The sequence below is a fragment of the Sciurus carolinensis genome, chromosome 16, assembly GCF_902686445.1.
Source record: "Sciurus carolinensis chromosome 16, mSciCar1.2, whole genome shotgun sequence".
In the NCBI taxonomy this organism is placed as follows: Eukaryota; Metazoa; Chordata; class Mammalia; order Rodentia; family Sciuridae; genus Sciurus; species Sciurus carolinensis.
The window spans coordinates 66,925,481-66,944,575 of record NC_062228.1 but is presented as its reverse complement, the minus strand read 5'-3'; the positions used below and the strand labels follow the sequence as shown (position 1 = coordinate 66,944,575).

Sequence of the window (19,095 nt, the reverse complement as noted above, 5' to 3'; positions counted from 1 at the left end):
GCGGGACTGGAAGATAAAGACTCAGAGACACAGCTCTTGAAGACTAAGCTGGGGTCAGGTGGAGCTCTGCCCTCTGATGGAGATGCAGCTCTAAAGAGTCTCACCAGCAATCTTTATGCATACAGGTCTCATTTCAGGTTAAAGACCATGCAACAGTGATTCTTTCTACTCAGCAACGTCACAGAGACCAGGACATCCCTGCAGCTTTTCCCAGTCGCAATCCACAGTGCAGAGTGCACCGTGAGGAGCTTGGTGCGGCTCTCAGGAAAGCCCGTTGTTAAAGTCACTGTAAGGCGGCAGGGACCCGGGAAGCGAGCTGCTGAGACACTGTGGCTGTCTAGCTTGAGAGTTCCTTCCTTCCCGGAGCTGCGAGCCTGAGGTCAAGGTCAGAGCCCACAGGACCCTTGCACAGCCTCCTCACGCAGGGCACTGCCACAGCAGCTGGGCATCCTGTGCCCTTGCACAGGAACACCCCCAGGCACCAGGCACGCCACACCATGAGGCCACCAGAGACCCCAGTCCCAGTCACTGCTGGACCACCCTCTGTCACTGCTCTCCACTCACCACCTCAGGGGACACTTGTACCCTGTCACAGCACCTCAGGGGACACTCAGGACACCTGTCAAAGGACACTAGAAGACATGCATGACCATGTCACACCACCTCATGGGACAACAATGACCCCTATCCCACAGCGAAACAGGGAACATTCATGACAATTAGAACGTGGCCACACAGGGGACACGCGTGGCACCTGTCACCAGCACTCCCGGGACACTAGGGATGCCCGTCACCACCTTCTCCAAAAGTGTCAAAATTCTACAGAATAAAACGTCACTTCCGCCCCCACAACAAGGAAAGTCTGCTGGGTGGCACTGTGCCTCCTCAGGCCACAGGACAAACGCGACCTGCAGACGTAGTGCCCTTGGAGGCACCTGAGGTGGACCTCCGTGAGGTTTCCGTGATGCCCGCAGAAGGGGACACAGCAGGGGACAAGGGGACAGTTCAAGTCACCGCCTGGGAGAAATCACCACAGGGAAAGGGCCTGGGTGGGCGTGGGGCCCAGGGATCCGGCGGAGGCTTGGCAGGCGGGCTCCCCACCCCTCTGGCCTCACATCCTCTCAGGAGGACAACTAGGCAGCCGGGGGACACGTGGCTGGGGCCACAGGGTGGGGGACCGGACACGAGAGGGACCTGCCTGCGTCCACGGCGTCCCCACCTGGGCACAGGGGACGAATGCTGGGCTGGCTGCAACGGGAGTCGTGGTCGGGAGTCGCCAGTCCTTCAGGGAGGGTTGAGAACGGGCGACGCACACGGGAGGGACACTGGGCCAGGGCTGCACGTCCACCCCGCACACCGTCCTCACGGCGGCTCTGCCACACTGACCGATGGAGACCAGCCCCGCCTCACACCACGTGCCCAGCCTGGCCATCCTGGACCAGGGTGCCTGCCCACCCTGCCCACGGGGCTGGACACTGAGCACAGCTGCGGCCACAGCCACGCCCACGTCGCTTCCTGCACTGCTGGCTAGCCACACGTCCCCTCCTCCCTGGGACAGCCAAGACACCAGGACGTCACCACCGTCCTCGCCTGTGCACCGGGCCTGCCGCTTCACCACGCCGACCCTGACACAGAGCTCAGCCCGCCTCGTCCTCCCTGTGGGCTCATGTGCGTCACGACGTAGAGGTGCGACCTCCCCACAGTGGACCTGACCGCCGACACCAGAACAGCTGCACCTGGGTCCTCGCCCGCTCCCGCCTCCCTGCCCAGGCAGCCCCACCCCGCTGTCCTGCCCACGCCCAGGGCTCAGGCCACCTGTGCTCCTGTGTCTGGGCCCTTCAGCAGCAGTGTGCAGAGCCCGTCCTGCCGTGCTGGGCACCACCGCTTCCTCCTCAGGGCCAGGACCTTCCTGGGACGGGCAGCCACGTGCAGCCTGCCCCTCCCGGGACATGGACGTGGACCTGGCTCCCACCGCTGGGTCTGAGGCTTCCCTGACCCTCCCTCTCCCTGTGGGGGAAAGGTGCTCAGTCTCCCACGCCCTGTGCAGCAGTGGGACCACCAGGCCCTGGGAGCTCCGTGTCCACCTTTCCAGGAAGTGCCAGACGGGTCCTCCCTGCGTCCACCAGCCTGCAGGGGTCTGACGCCTGCCCCTCCCACAGTGCTCCTCCTGCTGCTGCGGCCGCCCACTTCAGCCTGTTTCTGCCTCTTGTCACTGTGAAACCTCGAGCACTGAGCACACACAGGACCGTCCACCACGGCCCCGGGCCCACCCTCCATGATGGCCGTCGGCACCCTGTTGAGTCCTCCCCTCTCAGGGCCCCTCTGGTGTCCAGCGCTCACAGAAGTGCTGAGCCCGGTACGCCCGGCCCCGGTGTCCTCTGCCCTGGGCGTCCAGGTGCTGGTCTGCGGGAAGCCCTCCTGCGGGGCCCCGGGGCCCTGCCTGTCCCGCTGCGTCCCCATCCGGGCCTCAGCCAGGCCGGGGTGCTCTGCTCAGGCCTCAGCAGGATGATGTAGCACTTGGGGAGGAAGATGCCCCCCAGGAGTCCCGCCGTGGAGGCCAGGATGGAGAAGACCTCCACGGCCACGGTGGACTTGCCCCGGGCACTGTGGTACAGGGGCAGGAAGGCCAGCCAGACGCTGCAGAAGAGCAGCATGCCGAAGGTCAGGAGCCTGGTCTCGTTGAAGGCAGCAGGCAGGCCCCTGGCCAGGAAGGCCACAGAGAAGGTGGCCCCCGCCAGGAGGCCCAGGTAGCCCAGCACGCAGGAGAAGGCCAGGCCGGAGCCCTCCTGGCAGCGCAGGACCACCAGCCTGGGCTCCGAGCGCACGTCCCTGTCTGGGAACGGCGGGGAGGTGCCCAGCCACAGCCCGCACAGAGCCACCTGCGTCAGGGAGGCCACGAGGACCAGTGAGGAGGAGGCCCGGGGGCCCAGGCACGCCCGCGCCCTGGACCCGGGCCTGGTGACCCTGAAGGCCAGGGCCACGGTCAGCGTCTTGGCCAGGACGCAGGAGACGGCCACGGTGAACAGCACGGCGAAGGTGGTCTGGCGCAGGAGGCAGGCGACGGCGGTGGGGCGGCCCAGGAAGAGCAGGGGACACAGGGCGCACAGTGCCAGGGAGGCCAGCAGCGTGTGGCTCAGGGCCCTGTTGTTGGCCCTGACCACGGGCGAGTCCCGGTGCCGCAGGAACAGCCCGAGGACCAGCAGCGCCAGGCCGGCCAGGCCGACCGCCGCAGCGGCCAGCGCCAGTCCCAGGGGCTCCTCAAAGGCCAGGAAGGCCTCTGTCCTGGGCAGGCAGCGGTCTCTGGCCGGGCTCGGGTACTGCTCCTCGGGGCAGGGAAGGCAGTGCGGCACGTCTGTGGGACACAGGCCGGGGCCGGGGCCACCGCGGTCACACCACCGCCTTCCACGGACGGCGCTCGGTCACCCGAATGGGCGGCCACCTCAGACGGGGCAGGGGCCACAGGTACCACCTGGACAGTCTCCCCAGCCGGGCAGGAACTGACCTCGGGAAGGGCCCTGGGCTCACCCTGTCCCCAGGATCCACGTGACCAGGTCCTAACCCAGCACCTCAGGACAGGCCTGTGCTGAGACGGGGACAGTGCAGACCAGGAGGGCCAGGGGGAGGGCCTGCGCCTGCTGCCTGCTGTCCCCTGGGAAGGGGAGGACTACCTGCTGTCCCCTGGGAGGGGGGAGGACTGCCTGCTGTCCCCTGGGAAGGGGGAGGACTCCCTGTTGTCCCCTGGGAAGGGGGAGGACTGCCTGTTGTCCCCTGGGAAGGGGGAGGACTGCCTGTTGTCCCCTGGGAAGGGGGAGGACTGCCTGCTGTACCCTGGGAAGGGGGAGGACTGCCTGCTGTCCCCTGGGAAGGGGGAGGACTGCCTGCTGTCCCCTGGGAAAGGGGAGGACTATCTGCTGTCCTCTGGGAAGGGGGAGGACTGCCTGCTGTCCCCTGGTAAGGGGGAGGACTGCCTGCTGTCCCCTGGAATTGGGAGGACTGCCTGCTGTCCCCTGGGAAGGGGGAGGACTGCCTGCTGTCCCCTGGTAAGGGGGAGGACTGCCTGCTGTCCCCTGGAATTGGGAGGACTGCCTGCTGTCCCCGGGAAGGGGGTGGACTGCCTGCTGTCCCCGGGAAGGGGCTGGACTGCCTGCTGTCCCCGGGAAGGGGCTGGACTGCCTGCTGTCCTCTGACAAGGGAATGGCACATAGACACCCAGGGAGGACAGAGAGGACAGGAATCAGTGCCCACAGTGTCAAGCAGGCGGGCAGGTCCTGGCCAACTGTGGGCCCAGACAAGGGTGTGGTCCCGCAGCTCCCTGGACTGGCAACCTGAGAGGCCGGCAGGGCCTTGAGGGCCCCTGGGTCCAGGGTCCTCCCTCCCTCACCTGTGTGCTCTGCAAAGTGTCCCTCGGGGCAGGGGCTGCACTCGAAACAGCAGTGGGGGGCTCCCTGTCGGGGGGTCTGGCTGAACCCTGGAACGCAACTCCTGCTGCACACGGAGCTGGGCACCTGGGGACGAAGAGCAGGGAGTCACCAGCGACCCGCCAGGGCACGGGTGGCCAGTGGGGCCTCCTGCCTGCGGAAGCAACCACAGTGCATCCCGCCCACGACACAGGTGTCTCTCTGCCCACCAGAGCCAGACGGTAGGGGCCCAGCCCTGCAGTGAGTGAGCGGACCTGCCAAGAGCTCCACCTGGACACCTGGACAAAGGAGCAGAGCTGACCAGTGTGCAGTGGGCCTTCCCAGGTTCCAGGACCTGCCCTAGACACTGTGGATCTGAGCACACACACCACACACTCACACTCAGACGTGCACACTCACACACTGACCCCAGGCACACTCACACTCAGAAGTGCACACTCACACACTGACCCCATGCACACTAACACACACACATGCACTCACACACACACATGCACACTCACACACATGCACACTCACACACATGCACACTCACACACAGAATCATGCACACTCACACACACACATGCACACTCACACACACATGCACACTCACACACATGCACACTCACACCCATGCACAACACACTCACACACAGAGACATGCAAGGCCATCCCACACCTACAGCTGAAGATGACTCTCTCCTCTGGGTGGGAACCAGCCTGCCAGGCGGGGCCAGCCGTCCACCACTGAGCTGCCACCCAGTCCTCCTGAGACTGGGCCTCACCACGTGCCCAGGCTGGCGTGGGCTGAGGGATCCTGCTGCCTCAGCCCCTGAGCAGCTGGGATCACGGGGTGGACCCCAGGCCTGGCTGACCCTTCCAGTCACACTCAGCAGAGGCCTGTCCCCTAAGGACGGGGCCACAGGGCTCACCCACCTGGTTGAAGCTCCCTGGTGTCGCCTAGCGCCAAGGACACGTCACGCATGGGCAGGGGACAAGGACCCTGGCCTCCGAGGTTCCCTCCAGCTCCAGTGTTCCAGGACCCCATTCCAAGTACCTGGGAGGCTCACCTGGAGGTCCTCCTGCAGGTGGACGGTCATGCTGCTCCCCGAGGAGCCTCGAGGGTCGATCTCGCCTACGTGGACCAAGTGGAATGAGCCCTCGGGGGTCTTCTGCCCTCGCACAATGTCAAATTTGGACACCAAATCCCCGTTGGCATCAAACGTGACCTCTGTGTCGTCCGGGGTCTTGAAGCGCACCTTCCTGAGGGGCTGGAGCAGCTGGGGAAGGAAGGGCCATGCTGTAGACTGGCCGAGGATGGTCCCTGGGCCTGGCACAAGCCAAGGCCACTGCCCTAGCGCTCAGCGGGCACAGCTCCACGCAGGGCCGACCCGTCGCTGGTCACATGGGCACTAAGCCTGCAGAGTGAGCAGGGCCCACGCACGTCTTAGAGCTTAACTCCGGTTGAAGCAGAGGGAGGTTTCCTACGGATGGTGAGTGTGAGTCCAGAGCACACTTGACGACAAGCCAGCCGCACACCTCACTTGACCCTGTTGCCCTGGATGGAGGAACCCACCCACATGCTCACACCCAGCTCCAGGGCCGCCTGGGCTGGGACAGCCTCGGCCTTCCCATCACACGCCTGGGCAGGCCACCCTGGCGGGGCTTCCAACGCAAGGCTCTGCCCAGTAGAGGGCACATCCATGGCCTTCTCCCAGGCAGGCTAGGTCCAGCTGCCTGGCCAATCCTGCCTCTCCTCACACTTGGCCTTGCACTCCCACTGTGCCTGCCCTGCCTGCCCCACACCTGCCTGGCAGCCGCTTGCCACCCTCCACCTGAGAGCTCACAGGTCTCCCCAGAGAGGACCTCGCTGGTCCACACCTCCACCACCCCAGCCCTGCTTTGTCCCCCAACAGCACACGGAGGCCCTGGACCCACATGGGCTTCATCTCACTCTCTGCCCACACCTGACACTCACCACTCAGCACCCGGTGCTCAGCCGAACCGGTCCTGGGCTCTGGAGGGTGTCTGCACACAGCAGAGGCCCAGGCGGCCTGAGAGGACCTGCCCAGGGCACCCCGTCCTCAGCCACAGCACCTTGGGATTCCCTCCATCCAGCAGCCGGCGCAGAGACATCCCCGCTCACCTCAGGTGGGGCCTCTGGCCTGCACCCCAGTGACCAGGTCAACGCCCTCCTGCTGCCTCCTGTCCCAGTGTCCACCAGAAGGAGCTGCTACCCAGGCCTCAGCATCACGCCTTGGTGAGGAAGTCAAATCTCTAGACACCTCCAGACACTGGGACTGGCCAGCAAGGCTGAGGTGACCACTTCTTGGTTCTGCATGGAGGCCAGGAGACTCCTGCCTGACGCCTTCCTCTCTCGGTGGCTGTGCATCCCTGCTCCCAAGGATGACGCTGGGACAGAGACGCGACCGGGAATGGGTTGCCTTGATGGCCCCTGGTGAGCAGCTCTCCTAGGACGCCATCCTCTGCACACAGGCCAGGGGCTGCGGCCCACCCAGCTCACCACCGCCTGCAGGGCTGATCCATGCACTTGGGCACCGTCCTCTCGGTGGAGGTCCCAACAGCCCTGGCCATTGACCTGCTCTCTCCTCTCTTGTGCTGAGTCTCTGGAAATTCACAGGTGGTGCTGGGGCAGCCAGGTAAATTCAGCAGACTCAGCCTTGGACTCCACAGGGAGGAGGGGCTCTGGAAGGTTTCCCTGGGGGTTTACTGGGAGGTTTACCTGGAACTTGAATTCCGCTAGGATCCCGGCTGTGCTAAGGGAGCGACACCGCGGCCCCGTGACTCACCTGTGCTCGGGCGGTGGGGGGCTCTGGGTTCCCTGCAGTGCTCCTGCCAGGGCGCAGACAGCAGGCCTGCGACTGAGGAGTGCGTCTCGCTCCAGCCCTGCAGCGGGAACACCAGCACCCTCCACCCTCTGCTCACCTGCCAGGGCAGGACATGCCCAGGGTCTGCACGGGCCCCAGCCCAGTGCTCACAGCCCAGCAGGTCCTGGAGGGCGTGGGCGATGCTGTACACGGGGGTGTATGCGATGTCCATTTTTCGAGCCTCCCAGAAAGGGTCCTCGGTGCCTTGCAGACGTTCATTCCCTGAGCAGAGCTGGACACCACTTGCCACTGAGCCATTCTTGGGGGGCCACGTGCACCCAAAGTTGACCTCCCAGAACCTCTCTATGAACATGTCCTCTGGGGTCCGACTCGGGTGCAGGTGAGCCAAGAACTCAGGGAAGCCAGGCACATGGCTACTTTGAAAAATCAGGCTAAAGCCTCCCTGCAGGACCTCAGAGGCACCTGGCATGCTCAGGGCTATGGCCATGTGCAGACTCTCTGAGCTGACCCAGACCTGGCCCGAGACCGGCAGGCCCAGCAAGCCCTGCAGGATGAGCAGGAAGCTCAAGTTGTTGAGGAAGACCAGAACCACCGTGGCAGTGCAGACCTGCATCCTCTGGACAATGGCGTCTGTGTCTTCCAGGGACTGCTGGGCAGGCACGTAGAGATGGGCCTCAATGCAGATGCCAGCCTGGCTCAGCTCCCGGGCAACCAGTGAGCTGGCCTGCTGCCCATAGTCATCATCCTGGGCCAGAATGTCCACCCAGGTCCATCCCAACCGGACCACCAGCTGGGTCACCGCATAACACGATGTGAGGTCACTGGCCAGCGTCCGAAGGAAGGACGGGAACTGGGCCTTGTCACTGAGGATGGGCAGCGTGGATGAGTGACTGACCTGTAGGGAAGGTCCGGGCAGTGGAAGAGAGAAGGTCAGCACCAGGACTCAGGCCAGGCCCCCAGGATTGAAGAGTGGAAGGAGGACAGCCAGAGAGAGGGAGTGGCCAGTGTGCCCCTTAGCCCTGCAGGGTTCCCCAAGACTGTCCGTGGAAGTCCTGCACCTCAGCAGCAATCCCTGCACACTCGGGGAAGCAGGTCCCCCAAGCTGGAGCAGAGCTGGGGAGTGAGCGTCTTCCGGAAACATGAGTGGCGTCTGCCCGACTGCCCAGGGCGGGTCCACCCCATGCCAAGAGGGGTCTTGTGAGGGTGTGGGGCTGGTGGGAGGAGGCCCCCGTCATGATCGGCAGGACACAAATGGACCAGCTCAGAGTGCCAGGGACCAGACCTGGAGCCTCAGCCTGGAGAGGAAGCCCACCAGGGACCAGCCTCCAAGAGCAGCCGAGGTGGGGCAGCTCCAGGACCAGAGCCCAGGACACCATGCTGGGACTCCAGGGGACCAGCCCCTCAGTGAGGGGACGCCCGCCCAGCAGGCCCAGAGACTCAGCCCAGTGCAGGACAGAGCAATTCCCACCAGCTGGGGCCTTCTACTCCAGGTCGTGGACACCTGCCCAGCAGGGAGGACAAACAGCAGGCTCTGGGAAGCACCGAGGCCCCCAGAGACCACACACAGGCAGCCTTCCGCCAGCGAGCCACGCTCACACCCAGGAGGACGGGAGGCACACAGGCCCACACCTGGACGTGGACGGCAAGGGGCACCCGCAGCCAGAGAGCACGGTTCACACGCCCAGGACGGGACGGGCGGCCAGCACTGGGGACCCTGCACAGGACGCAGCACCCATTGGCAAGGAGAGGAGGGAGGGGCTGATCTGCACCACAGGGAGACTGCAGGACCCTGGGGAGTGAGGACCTGGGGAGCAGAGGTCACACTGGGAAACCCTGGCCAAGCGGACCCACACGGACAGGGCAGGAAGGGCCTGCCTCAGGTGGGGGGGCGGAGTGGCAGCTGCTGGTCTGGGCTGTGCAGGGAGAGCCCTGCTCTCCCACCCTCAGCTGACCACCACACACCCTGAGCTGAGAGCCACTGAGTCGCCCACCTCAAGGTGTGAACTGTGGCCAGGATCACCTTCATCACGGTCAGGACTGAGGATGAGGAGGCTGGGGGCCACCAGAGTGTGACTCGGGAAGGGTTGGCAGGTGACACTGTGGCACGAGTCAGGGGCTGCCTGGCCTCAAGTCCAGCTCCTGGACCTGGGTGGGGACTGCCTGGCCTGAAGTCCAGCTCCTGGACCTGGGTGGAGACTGCCTGGCCTCAAGTCCAGCTCCTTGACCTGGGTGGGGACTGCCTGGCCTCAAGTCCAGCTCCTGGACCTGGGTGGGGACTGCCTGGCCTCAAATCCAGCTCCTGGACCTGGGTGGGGACTGCCTGGCCTCAAGTCCAGCTCCTGGACCTGGGTGGAGACTGCCTGACCTCAAGTCCAGCTCCTGGACCTGGGTGGGGACTGCCTGGCCTCAAGTCCAGCTCCTGGACCTGGGTGGGGACTGCCTGGCCTCAAGTCCAGCTCCTGGACCTGGGTGGGGACTGCCTGGCCTCAAGTCCAGCTCCTGGACCTGGGTGGGGACTGCCTGGCCTCAAGTCCAGCTCCTGGACCTGGGTGGGGACTGCCTGGCCTCAAGTCCAGCTCCTGGACCTGGGTGGGGACTGCCTGACCTCAAGTCCAGCTCCTGGATCTGGGTGGGGACTGCCTGGACTCAAGTCCAGCTCCTGGACCTGGGTCGGGACTGCCTGGCCTCAAGTCCAGCTCCTGGACCTGAGGTGGGGACTGCCTGGCCTGAAGTCCAGCTCCTGGATCTGGGTAGGGACTGCCTGGCCTCAAGTCCGGCTCCTAGACCTGGGTGGGGACTGCCTGGCCTCAAGTCCAGCTCCTGGACCTGGGGTGGGGTGAGTTGGTCCTGGCCCTATTCCTCCTCTGATCCCCAGCTAGCTCACTGACCATTTGGATTGCACTTGTCTCAAGAGAAGCTTACCTGGAGGACAGTACTGGACAGAGAGCAGGGAGGTAAAAGGAACCAGCCACAGAGCAGAGTGGTCAGTACCCTTCCAGACACCCTTGCCCTTGCTGCCCTGCTGAGGGTCAGCTCTCGTGAAGGCTCTGGGGAGACTCACCTGGGGAAACTTGTAGAGCCCCAGAAGCCTGGCCATGGCCATGGACAGGGCTGACCGCGTGTCCCCGACCACGGCCACCCTGGGCAGGCGGGGTCCGCAGGCGTAGTTGGGGATGGGCTCCTCCTGCCCCGTGAGAAAGCTCATCATCTCAAACACGGCTCCGTGCACTGAGCACCCAGAGTTGCGGATGGAGAAGCCCAGGGTCAGGTTGGGCAGCAGGTGGACGCTCCTGTTGATCTCCTCCACGGCAAACACAAAGCTCTGGGCCACCAGGTAGCTCCACAGGGACAGGCTGAGTGGAAAAGCCCATGTTCACGCTGCCCAGCGGGCAGACAGCGGGACCGTGTGCCCCTGCCGCTCCCAGGCTGGACGAAGGGCAGGGACAGGCACATGCCCAGGGATCTGATGACCCACAAGCAGCCCCCAGAACCCCTGCAGGGGAGGAAGGGAGGACAAAGCCCACAGCCCTCAGTTGGGCACAGAGGAGGCTGACTGAAGAGTCTCAGAACCTCCAGGAAAGCCACCTCAAATGTCCACCTCACCAAGGGCAGGATCTGGACTCTGAGCTCGTCCCTCCCTGGTGGACCCCTGTGCCAGCGCAGCACAGAGTGCCCACACCACCGTTCACGCTGCTCACTTTAACCTGAGGGCCATGTGAGACACGGAGCCTCCTGGGCCTCCTTTCCAGTCAGGTGGGGAAGGAGGCAGGTCCTGGGGAGGACAGTCGGCATTTTCTTCTGCCCTTTCTGGGCCTGGGCAGGACACCAGAGGCTCTGCCGCTGACCACACCCAGCCCTTGTGTGTTCTGTGTGGAGGCAGGGTCTGGCCCAGTCGCCGGGGTGGTCTTGAAGGGCATCCTCCAGGCTCACGAGCGCCTGGCTGGGGTCCCACACAGCGCCCTCCTGACACGAGGCAGACTTTTAGTAAAGCTGAGCCCACCATTTAAATACGGCCAGGAGGACTGCGCTGGAACCCCGAGAGCAGAGGCAGGCACGATCTGTGTCCGGGGAGGACACAGGACACAGGCAGACAGGACCCACAGGGCCACATGCACAGCAGTGTCACCAGAGGGGTTAATGTCACCTCTGCTGGGGGCCCACCCTGTTCTCACACAGCAGGTGCATGAGACCCGTGCCTGGCCAGTCGGGCCAAAAGGAGGACAGTGACACAGCACCCAGGCCTCAGAGCCTGGTCAAACCTGGACAGGGAGGGGTTGAGGAGGCTGGGGACCACCAACCAGCCTGGACACACAAGGACTGATCCTGAGGAAACTCTGGACCACTCACCAGCCTGGACACACAAGGACTGACCCTGAGGAAGACTGGGGACCACCCACCACCCTGGCACACAAGGACTGACCCTGAGGAAACTGGGGACCACCCACCAGCCTGGACACACAAGGACTGACCCTGAGGAAGACTAGGGACCACCCACCAGTCAGGACACACAAGGACTGACCCTGAGGAAGACTAGGACCACCCACCAGCCTGGACACACAAGGACTGACCCTGGGGAAGACTAGGGACAACCCACCAGCCTGGACACACAAGGACTGACCCTGAGGAAGACTGGGGACCACCCACCACCCTGGCACACAAGGACTGACCCTGAGGAAACTGGGGACCACCCACCAGGCTGGACACACAAGGACTGACCCTGAGGAAGACTAGGGACCACCCACTAGCCTGGACACACAAGGACTGACCCTGAGGAAGACTAGGACCACCCACCAGCCTGGACACACAAGGACTGACCCTGAGGAAGACTAGGGACCACCCACCAGCCAGGACACACAAGGACTGACCCTGAGGAAGACTAGGGACCACCCACCAGCCTGGACACACAAGGACTGACCCTGAGGAAGACTAGGACCACCCACCAGCCTGGACACACAAGGACTGACCCTGAGGATGGTCAGAGAACCACCCACCAGCCTGGACACACAAGGACTGATCCTGAGGAAGACTAGGACCACCCACCAGCCTGGACACACAAGGACTGACCCTGAGGAAACTGGGGACCACCCACCAGCCTGGACACACAAGGACTGACCCTGAGGAAGACTGGGGACCACCCACCAGCCTGGACACACAAGGACTGACCCTGAGGAAACTGGGGACCACCCACCAGCCTGGACACACAAGGACTGACCCTGAGGAAGACTAGGACCACCCACCAGCCTGGACACACAAGGACTGACCCTGAGGAAGACTAGGGACCACCCACCAGCCTGGACACACAAGGACTGACCCTGAGGAAGACTAGGACCACCCACCAGCCTGGACACACAAGGACTGACCCCGAGGAAGACTAGGGACCACCCACCAGCCTGGACACACAGGACAGACCCTGAGGAAGGCCAGGGGACCACCCACCGGCCTGGACACAAAAGAACTAACCCTGAGGATGGTCAGAGGACCACCCACCAAACTGAACACACAGGACGGACCCAGAGGAAGCCAGGTGACCACCCACCAGCCAGGACACACAGGATGACCCTGAGGATGCAAGGTGACCACCCACCAGCCTGGACACACAGGATGACCCTGGCGATGCCCTCTACATCCCCCTTGCCCTCGGCGTCTCCCACCCAGCACCCGGGCACTTACTCTGAGGAGGCCTGTCCCACGGGAGGAGCAGTGAAATTGAACAGGGTGACCTCATCGAAACACAAGATGGAGAAGCTGCCCCCCACCACCACGTCCCCCGGTCGGTCGAAACGGGAGCTCGAGCCTGGCAGGCGCCAGCTGAATGGCCCAGAGAGGGTGATGCTGCGGTGAGGGCCCAGGACGGCAGGCAGCAGTGCCCACAGCCACATGCCCGCAGGGTCAGGACGGCCAGTGCCGTGGCAGCCCCCGTGTGGAACTGTGTCCTGCAGTGACAGCGCCTTTTACCTGGATCTGCCTGGACCAGGCGCCTGGGCTGAGGCTCATCTGCACCAGCAGCCTCCAGGCCCTGGGGAGTCGGGACCCAAGCTGCAATGGGGGGTCACCAAGCCCCACGCCTATTACAAGTTTCTCTCTCCTCCCCTGGCTCCCCGGCGCCCTGCGGCAGGGGCTGGGCTCTGGCGTCCTCTGTCCGCCTGGGAGGGCCCCCTGGGTCCTGCTTGCTTTCTGAGGGATTGCAGGCCCAGGAGCAGCTGCTCTGGGTCCCCAGGACACTGCTCTGCAGAGGGGCCCAGGAGGCCCAAAGCCCTGAACCCGGAGCGTGTGAGCCCTGGAGAGGGGCGTGTCCTCCAGCTGCAGGTGGCCAGGCCCAGCAGGCAGCAGCAGGGCTCCTTGGGATCCAAGGCCCTCAGCGCCCACTCTGAGGCCAGGGCCCAGGTCCAGGCAGGAGGGAGGCTGGGCTGGTTGAGGCTGGACGGGCGCAGCCTGGGGCGCTCTGGAGAAGAAGGCTGCCCTGCGACCTTGGAGGCAGGGAGGCAGTTGGCACCCGGTGAGGCCGGGTCACACCAGCAGGGTGGGGTATGGTGGTGGACACAGGGCCCCCGTCCCTTGCTGGTCACTGGTGGGGACAGGGATGGTGCCGCCCCTCTGAGGCAGCACTGCAGATCCTCCAAATGACACCCAGGTGTGGCGGCTCGGCCTGGCCCCTTCCCACTGCACACCCTGGGCTGGACATCCCAGGGCTCAGGAACTCCGTAGCCACTACAGAGCACGAGGGGGGACCAGATGTCCACGGGCCGGCCTGCAGTGTCCACTGGTCAGGGGGCCTCCAATGGAAGGGCATCGTCCAGGAGAGGAGCGGGGTGCTGAAGCTGCTCCACCTGCCCACACCAGAATCACCCAGGTCCAAGAAGACACGTCAGCCACCTACACTGACCACACTGCCCTGCAGTCTCTTGAACAGGCAGCTCCACAGGGACAGAGCTCGGTCAGTGCTGACCAGAGGCTGTAAGTGTTGCAGAGGGGCCCTGGGGGCCATCGGGGTCATGGAGCCGTGCTGGCAATCGGCAGGAGCCAGGCGGCACTGCTGGACACCGCTGACCCTGGGCAACAGTTCACAATCACCCTGTAATGAGTGTACTGGTCCCTACAGCAGTGGAGACAGCTGTCCCTAATCCCATAGGGGGAACTAAGACAGGGGCCGCTCGTTTAGATCAATGTAGTAGCGCCAGATGTCCCTTCCTCCCTCCCCATCACAATAGTACACCTGGGGATGATGTGGACAGTAACACAGAAGTCGTCCCACTTGGTGACCTTGAACAGCTGAGGGGCCAGGCATGGAGTTACTCCTGACGTCCAAGCAAACCATGTTCCCTCGGGGGCCGCAGCATGCTGCTCATGTGGGCCTGAGGAAGTCCCAAGGGCTGCAGTGGACGTGCAAGAATAAGCAGGAGAGAAAACATGATTCACGTGTTTCAGTCTTATCTTTGGAGGGTGGTGGGAGTCTCTGAGGGCTGTCCCTTTTCTGTTGTCTTGCCTCAGATGTGATCGATCCACATTGTGAGCAAGTCTCCTCCATTTCAGCCGGGCATTTGTCCGTTTTCTGGAAACACTTTCACAGATGTAGTCTCCTGGCTGGAATGGGTGTTGGAAACCGTGGTCTCTTGGGCTGCTCTCTCCTAAGTTGAGCCTGTTGGAGAGACTTCACCACAGGTTGGAGCAGGGGCAGGTTCTTGGTAAGGGTGGAGGAAGGGCTCCGGAAGCATTAACATTTCAATCTCTTGGACGTCGTTGGCCTCCAACTTCCTGGACCCAAACCGGCCTTTATTTTTAACCCAATTACCTGTCTATATTGACTGTCTTTTGATTTCTTTTATTATTACCCCTCTAATTTTAGGGACATCTTACTACTGTAAGGAAAACAGGCGATGAGCGCTCTTGATGCTTCAAGCTGAGGGAGGCCACAAGGGATGGAGCAAGCACTTTGGACCCCCTTCTTAGAAATTGAGGCTGTCTGGGGTAAACGTCTGGTTCCATGAAAGGACAAAAAGATATGAATACTGAAATGAGAGTGATACAAAATAAATATTGTAGCATCTGGAACACGTCAGTGAGTATCATGAAGATGACAGAAATCGATAATCTCTCACCAGGAGAGATTATCTGTTCCCATAACAAGGCCTAACAGAGTCTAACAAGCCTGGAGAGGATAAGGCCTTCATTTGTAAATCTTTAGCACTGTCGGACTTACCAGGAATGTAAACACAGCGTTTAGTTCAGTTATCTAATGTCATCTGATGTTTGTAAAATATCTATTTGTTGGCATGATCTCTTTGTTTACTAGAGATCCCTTTACTTTTGTTACCTGGGCTACAGAATCATGCTAGCAAACACTGATGGAGTCTACCTGCACTGGAGGTTAGGAGGATCTGTAGGCCTTAAACTGACTAAAAACGTATAACTCTAGTAGTTCCTCTTGATAGTTGTCAGGCATTTCTGTCTAAGGATCTCTTTTGTCTCCTCCAGTTTTACTTATTTTGGGGGCTAACACAAGTGTACATCTCAAGGTACATTAAAGTAACTATTGTTTAGATTTTTAAATGTCCGTTAATGACTGTGTTTTGGTTTTAACTGTTTTGCTAGGTGCTTAAGATCAAGCTGGTCAAATTGACCTTGTTCCTGTCTGCTGTTAAGGGTCAGCTGAGTTCCCACAGGGTTACTCTTGGGGAACTTGAGAGCAGCTTCTTAGCTCCTTTAGTGCCATTACCTGGCAGGGTCTCCTTGACGAGGTGGCTTTTGGAAGCATCAGGGATGTCTCCCTTTCCCAAGGAACCTCCTCTGCAGCAGGTGCACTGATTGGCCTTTTATCCTCCAGTGCTCTCATTAATCCCCCTGATCCGGAGGTCGTGTGGCCCAGAGTTGCAGAGTTCCTTAGAGAAGTTCTCTTGTTCCCTGGGTTCAGGCTGACTCTGAGGGAAAGAGCCAAATACTGATTCTCTTGGCCCTTTTATTTTAATCTCAGTCTATAAATGTGATCTTAAACTTCCAGCATTCAGTCTCCCCAGTCGTACAGTAAGAGTGCTGGGCTTTTACTCTAATGTCTATGACTTGACAGTCATTTACCCACATTTAATAATTGGGGTCTATATTATCTGTCCTATACATGATGGCTTATGATTTCAAATTAACTCAATTTTTTTGTTTTTGAAGCATTACTTCAGCAAAACACTAATCCAGCAACAGTTAAAGAGTTTACAAGGCAAATACAAAATGGAATTAACAGCAGTGAAAGCAAATTTCCTTGTGTAATCGCTATCTTGAATTTTGGCTAAGCTATATATTATATCCCCTGTTGGAGATCACAGTCATTTTACAACAAAAACCAATTGTTTGAATATGACTTTGAATGAGATGAAGTCTGGCTTATTCTGGAGCCACTGTAACATGTAGTAAGGTGGGAGGCAGGGCCTTATCTCAGGTAAGGGGGGCTCTTCATAAATCTTAGGTAGAGTGGTCAAGTTCTCAAGTTGCTCTTTGTCTTCTTTTTAAATACCATTTTATAAATTTTCATATATTATTTCCTAAGTCTATATGAATGTTAGTTAACACAGTACAATATTACATCTTAAAAGCGGAGAGAGTTTTAACTTTCCTTTTGCGTAATAAAGTGACAAAATGCTTTCCTGTTTCATGATATTAACATTTAAACAGAGCAGGCGCTCATTATCTTTTAGAAATACATTTACATTTTTGTCCCAGTGTAGAAGGTGACATAAGGTTCAGGTCCAGATACAGAACACTAAATGCTATAAATAAACCCCCAATAAAATTTTCTATTCTGATAAGTTTAAAATTACCATTACAACCTTACATTGGAGAACACCAGCTTGATAAAATGTTCCTTTAAACCATTCCCTATAAAGATTTTATACCCAGAAGATATGAACACATTTAATATATAAAGAAGAGTAATAGCATTACAATTACATTAATATCTTTATATTAACCAAGTTGAGTTTTTAAAGAAAATTTACACTTTGGAATGTGGTACAATGCTCCAAAATAACAGGCGCTGTTTAACCAGAGCTGTACAAACTCCAATTTTTATGAGCAGCTCTTCTAGAGAATAAAATTAGCAGGCATGATGCTAACAGAAAATTGATATTTTAAGAATTATTTGTCATTTTACATATGGACTGAACTTTGGTTTATATCAGTGCATTAATATTTGACCTTACAGAATAAGCTCGATTAGTTCACTGTTGTTTAATTATACGTACACACAAACTTTTTAAATTTACCCTTAATTTATGCTTTTTAATCCCTTAATTAGACACTCTTGTTGTTTACATACATGTACTATACTTTTATTTTATCACATAACGATTTTCTTACCTAGAAACAATTTTTACTAATTATATTTTTATACTTAGAACCATTTAAATTTTTAAATCTGTTGATCCCCTTTTTAAAATTTATATTTTGAAACAACCCTTGTAAATTTCTGAATTGAGATTAATTACTCCATTTTCATAAGGTGAAATACTTGGGTATTTATAGAACTCTATTTAAATATAGTTCATACTTTTGGACCCTTTATATAGAATAATACCTGTGGAGACTTTTAGTAACCTTGTTTTCTATGAACACAAAGTCATTTTAAACCATCTTTTTATTTACCAATTTATGAAAGCACCAAAATTGTTTAAGTATGTTACCCTGTGGAATTTAAGGAGTTTGAGTACTGGATGTTATCTTTCACAGTTAACATTTGAACTCCTGAAATCAATCCATGATTAATCCCATATATGTCAAATCTAGTTTAGTTTTTTTAAAAAAATGCCAAGATATCACAGAAGTGTATTGGACAGCATCAACCATTTGTTCCCAGTTGACGAAAAATTTAGAAACCACAGATATTAGACATTTTATAAAATTAACATATTACTAGTTGTGTGACCACCTAGAAAAACTTGTGAGTTAGCAAGTTTTAAAGACAGCTTTTCTTTTCATTGTTTACCCAATTTAAATTGAACCTTCAAAATCATGTGAAGTTATGGTATTTGGATCCTTCTTTTTTATTATTTTAATTGATGAGCTCACATGTCAATTTGGAACCAAACATATGTGGACATGATAATACACATATACATAAAAGAGATGGACAAAGGCCTCATAACTTATATTTTAAAACCCCTTAGACTGAGAGTTGACCCTTATAAACTGGCCTCTGAATGAAACAGAGCATTAAGAAAACTTTATACTTCAATAAAATAGGTCTGATCAAAAATTAACTTAGGTGCACCAGATCAAAAATTATGAGCTCAAAAAACTAGAATTTTAAGTCTTTTTCGCCTGATATGGTCCCTCTCATCACAGATGAAAAGAATTAAGAGAACATAGACAAGGTTGTGCCCTATCCCTCCCTGAAGGAGATTCCCGAGGAGACAGCAAGGGAGCTGCTTCCACTGGTCTCCTGGGAGAGCCCCTCAGGTGGGGTCTTGTTCTACCCGGTTTTCCTGGTCTCTTGGATGGCAGCCATCAAAATGTTAGCCTGGCACTTTGGTTGACCAACTGCAATAGTTGGAAGTTTCTATTGGCAGCAGTTTACATTTTAATGTAAGCTTTAGTGAACATGGTTAAAAAGCTAGTTAGCCATTTTTTTCCAAATTTGACTATAAAACATTTGATCAGGATGTCCAGGCTGCCCAAAGACAATGTGGTGGTCCTGGAGGAGGCCATCTGACCTCGAAAGCTGGCCATTCTCTCTCAGAGAATTGAGGGAGAGAAAAGATGTCACAGCAGGTCCTGTGGACTCGGCCCTTCTCTGGAATTCCTGGAAATTGGTCAATATGCGTTGAAGGGTGTGCAGGACCAACACGAGGGAGACCGACCCACGT

The 19,095-nt window shown here is 58.0% G+C and overlaps 1 protein-coding gene across 1 annotated transcript; it reads right to left on the bottom strand.

The window, feature by feature from the left end:
- Positions 1-2,336: 2,336 nt before the first annotated feature.
- Positions 2,337-13,128, bottom strand: LOC124966248 (vomeronasal type-2 receptor 26-like). Its single transcript, XM_047527282.1, has 6 exons — positions 12,920-13,128; positions 10,311-10,602; positions 7,347-8,144; positions 5,471-5,680; positions 4,382-4,505; positions 2,337-3,352 (listed from the first exon to the last, which is right to left on the bottom strand). Exons 1-6 carry the CDS (start codon positions 13,126-13,128, stop codon positions 2,337-2,339), a joined length of 2,649 nt encoding a protein of 882 aa, XP_047383238.1.
- Positions 13,129-19,095: the final 5,967 nt, after the last annotated feature.

Coding starts and splice junctions, on each gene's coding strand:
- LOC124966248 (XM_047527282.1), bottom strand. CDS start 13,128: ATGTGGCTGTGGGCACTGCTGCCTGCCGTCCTGGGCCCTCACCGCAGC. Junction 4,506..5,470: donor ACCTGCAGGAGGACCTCCAG/GTGAGCCTCCCA, acceptor CTTCGTCCCCAG/GTGCCCAGCTCCGTGTGCAG. Junction 3,353..4,381: donor ACACTTTGCAGAGCACACAG/GTGAGGGAGGGA, acceptor TGTGTCCCACAG/ACGTGCCGCACTGCCTTCCC.